Here is a 13,102-nt window from a genome sequence, read left to right as displayed (position 1 = left end):
GGCCCAAGCTTGCAAAGCAAGCAGTTGGATGGGAGGGAAGAGGCCCACCTGTAAGCAAGCCCCTGCCTGCCAAGGCCCCCTTTGAGATACATGATTTCCCACAGCGCTCATTGAGAGATATCCAATTGACTTATTTGTCCTGTGTATTATTCACCGCTGGTCTTCAGCTGCCAGAATGGAGTGACTTAGGGGAGAAATCTGAGAACATTCTTCAGTGACACATGCAAAGGCCTAATACAATATTGTATGGAAGAGTTGCTTAATAAATTGCACAGAATGAAGAAGTGTGTGCTTCTGTTGAAGGTTCACTGTTCTTGTGTTAGCAGGTACCACCATGGTTTCACCTGGAGCCAGCAGCAGCCCACAGGAGACCCGGCCAGGTAGGATACCCAGAGTGTCAGCCCATGAAGTTCAGAGCCCAGTGCACAGCCTCGACTGAGCACCTGCTTTCAGGCAGTGCAGCCCAGTGCAATGTTTTACAAAATAAAGATAGCCGACCTAGCCATAATAACAGAGGTAGGTGTCCTCTACGTGTAATTACTGTGCAGAGTCTTTGGTTTTCTCACGGTTTGACTGCATAAAGTTTATCACGTTGTTAGAATTATAGATGCCCATTAACTGGAGTGTTGATAGCACCTGTGCACTTGATACCAGCATGTGTTTCGTTTTCCTTTGCCTTCATCAGGGACCACTGGAGCATCAGCAGGGGCGACCACAGGAGCCAAAACCAAAATCACAGGAGACACAAGCTTCAGAGAAGGTGAGAGAAAGGAATGAGTGAAATGCTCTTTCTCCCGTAGCTGCTTCTCACAGGTCAACTCTGCTCTACTCAGGAACCCCTGCACCCTGAGTACAGCATAAGATGATGGGGGGCCAATGTCTTCATCAAGTAACCTAACACTTTAGGAAAATACTCCGTAATTTGTGTTGATTTATCAACAAAATATGAATCACATATTTCTCTGGTACACAACATTTCTGGATTGTGCTGATATGTATAATGTACTAAACTCCACATTAAGTAATACAGTAAAGTCCATTTGTTGCAATTAAGAAGGAAATAATAAAAGTTCGTACAACTGGGAGAAGCAGGATTAGAACTCAGAATCTTTAGCCTTCACTGTAATCGTTCCACTGTTCCCTGGGCTATGCTTGAGAGCAAACATACAAACAAAACAAAAAACAATCAAGTAAAAACCAAGCAAAAGCCAAAGCCATGTGTGTATATGCTTTGCTGTGTGCATCACTGGCTAAATGTCAACCATTGTATCATTAATAAAACATTATTGTTATTCTTTAAGCATAGACAATGTTGATTAAAAGAAACATGAGTGATTTTACCCCACCCCTTATGCAGTACTTGATGTAAGTACCTCTTGCATTTTCTCCTCTGCATCACATTTGCTCTGCTAGTGCTCACGTGTTAAACATTTTCTGCCTGGTCTCGGCAGGGGTCCAGCAGACTCCCCTTCCTTCACACGGTGGTGATCAAAGTGTGCTTCCCCCACCAGAACATCCACTTCTCCTGCACACATTTCAGATATGCGACTCTTGAGGTCCACCTCTGTAGAATGAGAAGCACATAAGGGAGCGACCCAGCACAGTGGGTTAGTTAAGAAGCCCCTTTAGCATTTGGTGCTTTCCGAAGTTGAGGCCTTTTCCATTCTCCACTTCCCTGCCACTTTCCGCTGTAGTCAGTTCCCCGGACCAGAACAGAATGGACTTGGGAACACCCTGCACTCACCAAGTCACTCCACTACTTAAAATCCTGCAATCGTTATGATTGCTGTTAGGAGAAACAAAGTATCTTTACATGCCACTGAAAACCATGTCTTTAGAGTATGCATGGGCCTTCTCTTTATGCCTTTATTAACTGATTCTTGGTCTGATGTTACTAAATAATGTGTAGTCTGATATTGTGTTCATACATTTTTCCTTTAGTAATCTCCTAGATTTCAAATTATGTCACACACTTTTTGGAGCAAAATACAGTTACATGAAAATAATGTGTTAAAAGTTGGAATCTACAGCAGCACAAGTGAGGAAACTGGTTCATTTCCATCAGAGCAGTGGTCTGCCTGAACCTTTCGGGGACAGCTGTGCAGTGTACATTTCCTAAAAGTTGAATCCGATTTATTTAGGTAATAATGGCCAGTCAATCAGGTTATCAGGCGGTAAGTACAGTTGTTTTCAACAGGGCTGTGAAGGGTTTCTCTACGAGTGAGTGCCTTCCAGAAGTGTTTGTGCTTGATGTCCATGCTGACATAATAATTGAAACAGAGAACAGCCATTTAGAAACAGCAAATTTACCAAACCACCTTAAACTTCTTTAATAAAGTATATGTGGTGGACGATGTGATGTAAAGGATTTTATTTCTCTACTTACGGCATTTTCCGAAAACATCCAGCAGACCTGATGGAAATGTTTACAGTGTGGCTCCTTTAGCACAGGTCGTGTGAGAACCAAAGTTGACAGCAGGAACTCTGGGGCTAGACCACCGGGGTATGGCTTCCTCAGGTGCTGCCAACCAACCCAGTGACCTGGAGATGTCACTCCACCAGGACTGTTAAATGGGAAGAAAAATATTACCTGTCTCAGCGTATTCACACAAAACCAAATGAGAAGATTCATGTCTAGGGTATTTTTTCAACTGCTCTGCATATTTTTTCAGCTGGATCAGGGGCCCCTACTGCACCACATATACAACCTGAGGAAGAGACCACTCCCAGAGAACCAAGCACAGGAGCAACAAGCCCAGGAAACCCAGGCAAGTCAGGATGTACACCTCCGTGCCTATTAAATGGTACTGAACATATTACGGGTTGAGCTGAGGGTTAGGCTATATATGATATTAGACCATGTAGCTGCAGAAATCCTAGGCACCGTTTTAAGATTTCTTTTGTGTCAGAAAGCTCGATTCTGTCCCATTAGAGACTGACAGGGAGAATCCTGCAACTCTGGAAATAACGTCCCTTCCTTGCTGATATGTTAGGCTCTCAGGAGAAGCAGAGGCCTTCACAACAGCACCTGGGAGCAAAGGCACCAGTGGGGCCTCAAGTGCCCCAGGCACAGCCTGGGGAGGCCAAGCAGTGTGGACTAGGGGGGTCTGAAGCACCTTCATACTGACCTTGGGGAAGTCACCAGCAGCTTCACTAAGCTATTAGTGGTTAGTTAGTGCGCATATTCGTGACTTCACCTTCCCTACATTTATGGGCTTAATGATGGTGTTTCTCTAGCACCAGCTCAGAGGTGACTTAGAGCAACGCATATTGTATTGTGGAGTCCAAGCCTCTTACCTTAGAACTTCTGAGGCTCTGAGTGTGCAGTGAAGTTGAGATTGTAGTTTGCAATCGTCACTACATCAGCCTCGATAGAGGAATTTTTGAAAATACTGAGGAGCCCTTTACAGACTAAGTGACTCCAAACTCCAGGAGGAACTGCGCTGGCATAAGTAATTCTTGGAAACCTTACAGCTGGTATCAACGAAGAGCCTGTGTTGAGAACGCCTAGGCTAGTGAATCTGCCTGTTTACTAAGCAGCCAGGGGATTCTCATGATGGATTTTGAGACATAGTGACCTTGAAATGGGTGTGAACAGAACCTTGAAGAGTGTGTTGAAACAAGAGCACAGGAAAGTCTGTCTGTCTAACGAAAGGTCATGACATATGTCGATTGTTTATTTTGAAAGGGGCCACAGGACCCTCAGCTGGTGAACCCACTAGAGCACCCAGTGGTGAAGTGACACCACCTGAAGGGGACACGTTTCATGAGTAGAGATGTCATTCAGAGGCTGTGGCTTTTGTCAAAAGGATGGTGTTAAATCAGAACCTTGTTGATTTCAGTGAAATTTACCAAATACCATCCAACAAAGGGCGTAAAATGGTATAAAATGATTAACTTTTTCAAGAACATTTTAATTCTTCTGGTTCCTCCAAATCTTCCCTTCAAAAGCAGTCAGTATTGGACTGGCACAATAATGTACATGCCCCCCCCCCATACTGTGTTTATGGGGTGTGACAGCAGAGTCTTGGAATGACTTGGAAGTGGCAGGAGAAGCACAGCTGCACCACTGAAATGGGAATAATACTATACATGTCATAGGGTTGTCTGAATGGTAAAATGAGGTAATACTGATGCATTGCTGAGAATTTCCATGACATATCAGGTATGCAAGAAAAGCAAAGCGTTAGGAGGAAGTTAACTGTAGAAAAACAAAAGGTGTGAAACAGGTGAGTTGCCACAGGGGTAAAAGATGCATGAAAGCTACAGTCTGGAATGTGCACAGCATGAGCCCTTAGGTTGACTAAGGACCAGGACAGCTGGAAAGCAACGTATTTCTACTACATGTGTTCATAGGCACAACTGGACAACCAGCTGAAGGATCAGGTGCCACAACAGCGCCATCCTCTGTTGTGACAGGAACAATGGCACCATCGCCTGGAGGATCCAGTGGAGGATACCACTATGGAGGATCCAGTGGTGGAGGATACCACTATGGAGGATCCAGTGGTGGAGGATACAGCTATGGAGGATCCAGCAGTGGAGGATACGGCTATGGAGGATCCAGTGGTGGAGGAGGATCTGGCGGCAGAGGAACATCCTCTGGAACTATGGGAACAACTAGATCCTCTGTGGTAGGTTCAGAGACAACTGGTCCTTCGTCAAAGACAAATGAAGGAGCAACAGGAATGCCAGGGACAACTGGATCATCACCTGAATCATCATCAGCAACTGGGCCACCAACTGGAGGATTAGGGACAACAGGATCAGCAGCAGGAGCATCAGAGACCACAGGACCGTCTCCTGGAGAATCAGGAACAACTGGAATACCAGTCACAGATTCAGGAAGCACTGAATCATTATCTGAAAACTCAGGGACAACTAGACCATCGGCTCTAGGAACAGGAACTACTGGCTCGAGAGCTGAACATCTGGGTAATAAAAGGGTTAAGGAGGGAAAACCTGGGGCTCATATCAAAGGAGAGGTGGACATTGAGTCAGTGAGATCAATGAAAATGTATTTAGGTTGTTTGTAGGTACGTGGTTCTAAACAAGAAACATGACCCTATGGTGACCACAGTCCCTTTTGTGTTTCAGGCACCACTGGCGTAGCCCCTGGCACAACTGTGGCCCCAGGAAGTTCCAACACAGGTGAGGCAGCAAGTTGAAAAGATTCTTTCCCATCCTCTCTCAGACACTAGGTGTCTCCTCTGGGATTATGCATTGCAGGGGTACCACCTTCTCTTTTCCATGATCCTGAAATATTCTCCAATCACCTCTGTCCTTATTCTGTCCCTCAGAGGCCACAACTCTCCTTGGAGAAAGCAAAACAAACGGGGCTGGAATAGTCACAGGTGAGTGTTCTAAACTACTACCTGTCCTTCATGATAAAGTCAGGAAAGCAACAACAACAACACATACCAGCTCTGCAGGGCAGTCTCTTCTGACTGAGCTTACAAGAGCCTTTCCTAGACCACCATGAGGAAACAATAAGGCCACAGAAAGAGTACGGTGGGGAGAAAATTCTTCTCTCCTCTCCAAAGGAAGAGGCAGCATGGTGAAGCACTCAAAAAAGAGTTATAGAAACTCTGGGGCACATGGGGCATGTACGGATGAAGTCTTGGAACATAAAATGATAGTCTGGTGTTCCATGGAGACTTTAGGTTCCTATCTAAATCAAGTTGTAAATAGACAATTCAATTAGTGAAGTCTGCTCCTCAGGTACCAGTGCAGCAGGGAGCTGAGCAGGCAAGGTACAGGTCCCCCTGGGTACTTTATTCGTGTTTATCATTGATGTAGCTGAGTCATCAATCTGTTATGAGGAGTTTTTGAATTTAGTAATGGCTATGGCTTTATGCCCATCAATTTAGGACAAAAATACCAATAGTGGGGGCATTTGCAACACAACCATTCATGTAGACTTGAATTTCCAGATAAAATAGAGAATGTCATTTAACTTCTAAATTTTACACGAAGAAGGAATATTTTGTATAATTAACACGTGTCATGCAATAGTTAGGGTATGGCTGTCTGTTCCTTTTCTGGGATTCAAGTTTAACCTGGGGTCTTACATGCTTACTCGCTAATTCTACACTCCCAGTGTGGAGTGACCACTGCTGTTCTCTTCGATTAGGAATAACTGGAGGGGGAAATGTAGCCACCAGGGAACTGGTGGTGTAATTACTTCTGGATCTTCGGACACTGAAATAACATAATCAGAATAAACATAGACAATGGCGATGTGATTTTCTACCTCATAATTTTGTCTGAGATGAAGTTTCCTGGGGAATTTAATTATTATTATTTGTGTCATTTTTAACACTGAATTCCAGAAAGAAATAAAGGACTCTTTTGTATGTGTCCCATCACCCTGCGTGCTCTAGATAACATAGGTACAGAGTAGAGTAAGGTACTTGTTCTCTTAGTCCTTGATTTTGAGCAAGAAAAATGAATATTTATAAACATGCAAGGCCAAAGAAGATAATCAAAGTGAGGCAATGTTCAGTGGTAAGTGTTGGAATGGGAACTCCAGTGGAAATTATAATAAGAGACCTGATGACCTGGGGTGAAGAAATAACTGAATTATTCTAATTAGGAAAAATGTGGTGTTATAATCAGTGTACCATCACTACATCTATGTACTTTAACTTGAGCAAAACTCCTTAACTAAGCTGTGTGAAATTTTCAGGATATATTCAATATCAGGGGAATTAAAAGGAGTCATATTTCAAGTGTTGGGGAAGTAGAATTGAAAAGAAATTCTCCCAACCCAGAGACCCTGCCCACAAGAAAATAGTTTTATTATTGAATAAGCATTAAAATAGAATGTGATGCCCATCACAGGCAATTTGCTGAGCGATGGTAAAGACAGAAAGACCTCTCACCCAGCAGACCCAACCCACTACATGCCTGTTCTGAAGAAAATCAATATTAGTGCTCACGCAACAGGACCAGGCACCGCCACTCCACAGAGTTCAGGCTACACTCGCCTGGTTTTTGGGGTGCCATCTGATTGGTTCACTGGTTTTCTGCAAAGGAAAATTAGAAAATTAACCCCCTGTCTTGACGACAGGAGGAAGTTTTATAACTAGAAGAGAGGGAAACACATCCCTTAAGGTTTACATTTCAAGAGACAATGTCCGAGTTCTTGAGAAAGACACTCCTTGGTCATTATGATGGCAAGAGGCCTATAAGTTTTTTAAAAGATTTAATTACATCTCAGAGACACAGAGAAAGAACTGAATATTACAAATTTTCTAAAGTAAATGTTATTTATTTATGCATTTCTTTCTTTATTTTTAAATGCTTTTGAATTTTATTGTTGTTCAAGTACAGTTTCTGTCTTTTGCGCCCATCTCCCCCCCACACCCCAGCCATCCTCACCTCCTTCCCCTGATTCCATCCTTGGTTTTGTACAGTTGTCCCTTATATTTGTCCCTGAAAACCCTTCCCCCTTTTTCCTCCATTATCCCCTCTGTCCTCCCCTCTGGTTACTGTCAGTTTGTTCTTAATTTCAATGTCTCTGGTTATATTTTGCTTGCTTGTTTTGTTGATTAGGTTCCTGTTAGAGATGAAATCATATGGTATTTGTCTTGCACCGCCTGGCTTATTTCACTTAGCATAATGCTCTCCAGTTACATCCATGCTGTTGCAAAGGGTAGCAGCTCCTTCTTTCTTTCTGCTGTGTAGAATTCCATTATGTAAATGTACTATAGTTTTTTGATCCATTCATTTACTGATGGGCACTTAGGTTGCTTCCAGCACTTGGCTATTGTAAATTGTGCTGCTATGAACATTGGGGTGCATAGGTTCTTTTGCATTGGTGTTTCAGGGTTCTTAGGGTATAATCCCAGCAGTGGAATTGCCAGGTCAAAAGGCAGTTCCATTTTTAGTTTTCTGAGGAAATTCCATACTGTTTTCCACAGTGGCTGCACCAGTCTGCATTCCCACCAACAATGTACTGGGGTTTCCTTTTCTCCACATCCTCTCCAACACTTGTTTGTTGATTTGTTTGTGATGGCCATTCTCACTGGTATGAGGTGGTATCTCATTGTGGTTTTAATTTGCATCTCTCTGATGGCTAGTGATACTGAGCATCTTTTATATGTCTCTGGACCCTTTTTATTTCCTCCTTGGAGAAGTGTCTGTTCAAGTCCTTCACCCATTTTTTAATTGGGTTGTTTGTCTTCCTGGAGTGGAGTCGTGTGAGTTCTTTATATATTTTGGAGATCAAACCCTTGTGTGAGGTATCATTGGTAAATATGTTTTCCCATATGGTTGGTTCTCTTTTCACTTTAATGATGTTTTCTTTAGCCCAGCAGAAGCTTTTTATTTTTTTATTATTTTTTTAATTTTTATTGTTATTCAATTACAGTTGTATGCCTTTTCTCCCCATCCCTCCAGCCCACCCCAGCTGAACCCACCTCCCTCGCCCACCTCCACCCTCCCTCTTGATTTTGTCCATGTGTCCTTTATAGTAGTTCCTGTAATCCCCTCTTCCCACTGTCCCCACCCCACTCCCCCCTGGCTATTGTTAGATTGTTCTTAACTTCAATGTCTCTGGTTATATTTTGTTTCCTTTTTTCTTCTATTGATTATGTTCCAGTTAAAGGTGAGATCATATGGTATTTGTCCCTCACTGCCTGGCTTATTTCACTTAGCATAATGCTCTCCAGTTCCATCCATGCTGTTGCAAAGGGTATAAGCTCCTTCTTTCTCTCTGCTGTGTAGAATTCCATTGTGTAAATATACCATAATTTTTGGATCCACTCATTTGCTGATGGGCACTTAGTTGCTTCCAGTACTTGGCTATTGTAAATTGTGCTGCTATGAACATTGGGGTGCACAGGTTCTTTTGGATTGGTGTTTCAGGGTTCTTAGGGTATAATCCCAGCAGCGGAATTGCTGGGTCAAAGGGCAGTTCCATTTTTAGTTTTCTGAGGAAATTCCATACTGTTTTCCACAGTGGCCTCACCAGTCTGCATTCCCACCAACAGTGCACTAGGGTTCCCTTTTCTCCGCATCCTCTCCAACATTTGTTTGTGGATTTGTTTATGTTGGCCACTCTGACTGGTGTGAGATGGCACCTCATTGTGGTTTTAATTTGCATCTCTCTGATGGCTAGTGATGCTGAGCATCTTTTCATATGTCTCTGGGCCCTCTGTATGTCTTCCTTGGAGAAGTGTCTGTTCAAGTTCTTTGCCCATTTTTTAATTGGGTTGTTTGTCTTCCTGGAGTGGAGTCGTGTGAGTTCTTTATATATTTTGAGATCAGGCCCTTGTCTGAGGTATCATTAGCAAATATGTTTTCCCATACTGTTGGTTCTCTTTGTAATTTGGTGCTGTTTTCTTTAGCCCTGCAGAAGCTTTTTATTTTGAGAAGCTTTTTATTTTGATGAGGTCCTATTTGTTTATTCTTTCCTTTATGTCCCTTGTTCTAGAGGACATATCAGTGAAAATTAAAGTAAATGTTCTAACAAAATGAAGGGGGAAGTCTCTTATTTTTTACAGAGACAATTAATCCTCTCATTTAAAATTATTTTTCCTTACACAGGCCAATCTCATAAAATGATCAATTTTGTATTTTAATTAGCTTCCTTTTTTGTTTCTATTATAAAATGAAGCCATGCTGGGGTATCACCTGGTGCTGGAGTTGGCAGTGCCCCTGGGGATCCACTGGTCCCACAGGTTCTGAGAATTCAGACCCATTTGTACCTGACTTTTCAGCTGTCCTCAACCATACCCCCCTTAGAAGCATGTGATATGTATGAATTAACAACCTGGTCCTTAATTTGCACTGATGCTCTTAGATTTGAGTAGCATTTAAACTCAAGGAACCAATAGAAACCGAAAAATATTTGCAAAAATTGTGGCTCTGTGTTACAATCCACACATACCTCTTAAAAACCATATATATCAATGCAGATCCCATACCTAGTCATTTGGAGGGGTGGCAGAGAAAACTTAATACTTTAAAGAACAGGAAAGATATCTCTGAGTGGAGGTGAGATTTGGGCCAGGGTGTGAGAAGTAGAGAGAGGTGCTTCATAGTCATAGAACATAGATAGCATCAACTAGGGTCCACCCCCAGAAGAACTGGGCCCCACCCTGAATGGAGAATACTGAGACAGTCAGAGCACCTGGCAAGTCAGAGTGCTTGTGGATGTGGAGTTTCAAAGATGGCTGGAGAATTCATGGAAAGAGAACTGGCAGTCTTGGGAAGTCACTTGACTACTTCTCAAAGAGAGGGAGGCATATTGGAAAATGAAGAAATCCTTTGAGCCTGAATGTCAGTGGGATGACAAAAGTATTTAAAGCAAAGGGGCTCAAGAAAACTGGGTGATAGTTAAGAATTAGAAGACAGCCCTGGCTGGTGTGGCTCAGTGGATCGAGTGCCGGCCTGTGAACCAAAGGGTCGCTGGTTGGATTCCCAGTGTAGGGCACAGGTCTGGGTTGCGGGCCAGATTCCTGGTAGGGAGCGCACGAGAGGAAAACACACATTGATGTTTCTCTCCTCTTTCTTCCTTCCCCTCTCTAAAAACAAATAAATAAATAAAATCTATAAAGGAAAAAAAGAATTAGAAGACAGACAAAGGAAAACCGCCACTTACACAAGAATCTCCCCTTTACCCTAACAAAATAAGAGGCAACAAATCAAAACAGAATCTTCCACATCTCTTCCCACAAATTAGATGTCTCCTCTGGGATTATCCATTGCAGGGGTACCACTATATCTTTTCCAAAATCCTGAAATGTTCTCCAATCATGCCCTTTCCTCATTCTCTCCCTCAGAGGCCACAACTTTCCCTGGAGAAAGCCAAACAACCAGAGTTGGAATAAACAAAGGTGAGCACTCTTAGCTAACACATGCATGTCACAACTTCTTAAAACCATCTTCTGGGTGGGTGGAAGCAAGGGAGGGCGGTGGGTTTGCCTGGGGTGAGGGGGGAGTGGTGGGGAGAAAAATGCAGACAGCTGTAACCGAACAACAATAAAGTAATTAAAAAAAAACTGTCTTCTGAAAATACCTGCACTGTTTATACATAATCTATCAAGTAAATTCTGAAAAATAGAAAACGTGCCAATTTTTTACACAGCCTACTTACAGCCTAGGCTGACGAGAGGCTTCACTAGACCATCATGAAGTCAAATTAATGACTCATAAGTGGTAATGTGGGGAAAATTTTTTTCACCCCTCCAAGGCAAGAGACATGATAGTTAAGAACTCAGAAAAAAGTTATAGAAAACAAAACTTAATTGCAGCACAATGGTTTACTTATCGGAACTGAATGTCACAGGGTTGTCATTTACTGCTATGTGGAGACTTTAGATTCCTATTTAAATCACTTGGTGGACAGCAATGAAGTTTTGACCACTGCCCCTTTCTTATTGTAGGTACTGCTGGTATAGTCCCTGGAAAAACTCCGGAACCTGGAACTTACAACACAGGTAAAGTCAGAAATATATAGAAAATCTGGACATTTGCACCTTAGACAATATATTCTGACAATAGCATATGGTATACATTCCCCCAACCTAGTCTAAAACCTTTTGATAATTTCCATAGAGGAAGTGATACCACCCAAGCAGAACTCTTAGAAGCTGAACTTTTTAATTTGAGACTTTGGAGTTTTTATCTAATCCCTGTTTGTGTAGCTAGAGTGAACACATGAGTGGCAAGGGAGGCTGAGGAAATCAGCCTGCATATCTTCTGGGAACACATTATGCCAGAGTCACAAAAATTCCATGAACTCACTTGTCCCCATCATTATTTCCAGAAGCCCAGGCTTGCAGACCTAGTTGTTGGATGGCAGGGATTAGAACCACTTGTGGGCCAGGTGCTGCCTGCCCAAACCCCATTCCTCATATATGGTTTGCATTTTCCCATTTATTTATCATGTTTATTGTTTACTGATGAACCCAATCTGCTAGCATGTAGCCATGTTAGGGTAGAGATCTATGAGTATCCTGCTCTCTGATGCATCCGAAGTCCAAAAACCATACTGCACAGTATATACCTGGGCATAAGAGAAAGCGATGTGAACTCTTAAACAAGCCTACACTACATATAGGTTCTCTTTCTCATAAGAGCAATAATGGTAGTCAATATTTCTGGCACATTTAAATAGTGTTCTGGTTTCCCCCCCTAGTAGGCACCACTGCAGTACCACAAGGACAGGGAGCTGGGAGTGTGACAGGTGAGCCAGGAGAAACCCACCTTTCTTCTCCATTTTAAGTGAGTGGAGTATCTGTGGAGGGTGCCTTGCACTGGGAATATTACTATTGATATTTTTACTACTTTCTTAATGATATGGGTCATAGGAAAGCCTATGATTTTCACCTCATCAGTAAGTAGTGAAAGGGCCCTTTGACATAACGTAGATGCACTTGGTGTCCTTTTGGAAGCAGGGCTTTAACATTTAGGCATCACTGTGAAGATCTCTACCCCTTGTGTGTCAAGCACCACGGGGCTAGCCCTTGGCACAACTGTTACCCCTGGAAGTTCCAACACAGGTCTGGAGTTCTGAGTGTATCCCCTCAGGAGATACAGCCAGTCAGAGCCCAGTTTGTCCTTTCTACATCTCCAGTCCTTACTCCTTTTTGTTTTCTTCTCTTAGAAGCCACGACTTACACAGGAGGCAGTGAGACTACCCAAGGAAGACTGCTGGGAGGTAAGCTTTTTAGAAAGAAACCTAGGACTCTCATCGTTCATCTATTTGTGTTGCTGCAGTAATCACACGGGTGGGTAGGAGTGTGAAGGAGGGACCTGTATTTCCTCTGAGGCCATATTGTATGATATCAACATGGTAATTATTCGACTTGGGGATTCCAAGACCTCAGATGTCTCCGCCAGACTGTCCTCAGTATTCTGGCTGACAAAGATGTTCTCTTCACCCCTCCCCCACCCAAATGGGTGTAAGTGCACATTGCCTGTACCTCAACCCCTCAGTGCTTCCAGTCCTCCTTACCCAGTTTACCTTTCCCACTACTCCCCAATAAGTAAATTTCTCTCAATTACTTATTGTTTATTTTATCTCCCCTTACTAGAAAGCTTCATGAAGACAGCTGATTATTACAATGCTCTAAGTTGTAACAAAGATTAT

The 13,102-nt window shown here is 42.9% G+C and overlaps 1 protein-coding gene across 9 annotated transcripts in view; it reads left to right on the top strand.

Annotated features, from left to right (window-relative positions):
* The window catches only part of LOC112318433 (mucin-19), a 94,408-nt gene that overhangs the window by 69,914 nt on the left and 11,392 nt on the right, over positions 1–13,102 (top strand). For 5 of the 9 annotated variants that reach the window (XM_071221049.1, XM_071221052.1, XM_071221053.1 and 2 more), the window contains 10 exons: positions 327–380; positions 686–760; positions 2,673–2,768; positions 4,357–4,935; positions 5,098–5,151; positions 5,301–5,354; positions 10,791–10,844; positions 11,394–11,447; positions 12,149–12,196; positions 12,617–12,670. In XM_071221049.1, the coding sequence (XP_071077150.1) occupies positions 327–380; positions 686–760; positions 2,673–2,768; positions 4,357–4,935; positions 5,098–5,151; positions 5,301–5,354; positions 10,791–10,844; positions 11,394–11,447; positions 12,149–12,196; positions 12,617–12,670 (1,122 nt within the window). The remainder of the gene's footprint in view (positions 1–326; positions 381–685; positions 761–2,672; positions 2,769–4,356; positions 4,936–5,097; positions 5,152–5,300; positions 5,355–10,790; positions 10,845–11,393; positions 11,448–12,148; positions 12,197–12,616; positions 12,671–13,102) is intronic. The other 4 variants (XM_071221054.1, XM_071221051.1, XM_071221056.1 and 1 more) reach the window with 2 other exon arrangements.

The sequence above is a fragment of the Desmodus rotundus genome, chromosome 3, assembly GCF_022682495.2.
Source record: "Desmodus rotundus isolate HL8 chromosome 3, HLdesRot8A.1, whole genome shotgun sequence".
Classification (NCBI taxonomy): Eukaryota; Metazoa; Chordata; class Mammalia; order Chiroptera; family Phyllostomidae; genus Desmodus; species Desmodus rotundus.
Note: the sequence above shows the minus strand (reverse complement) of the source record. Positions and strands in the feature narration are given on the sequence as shown.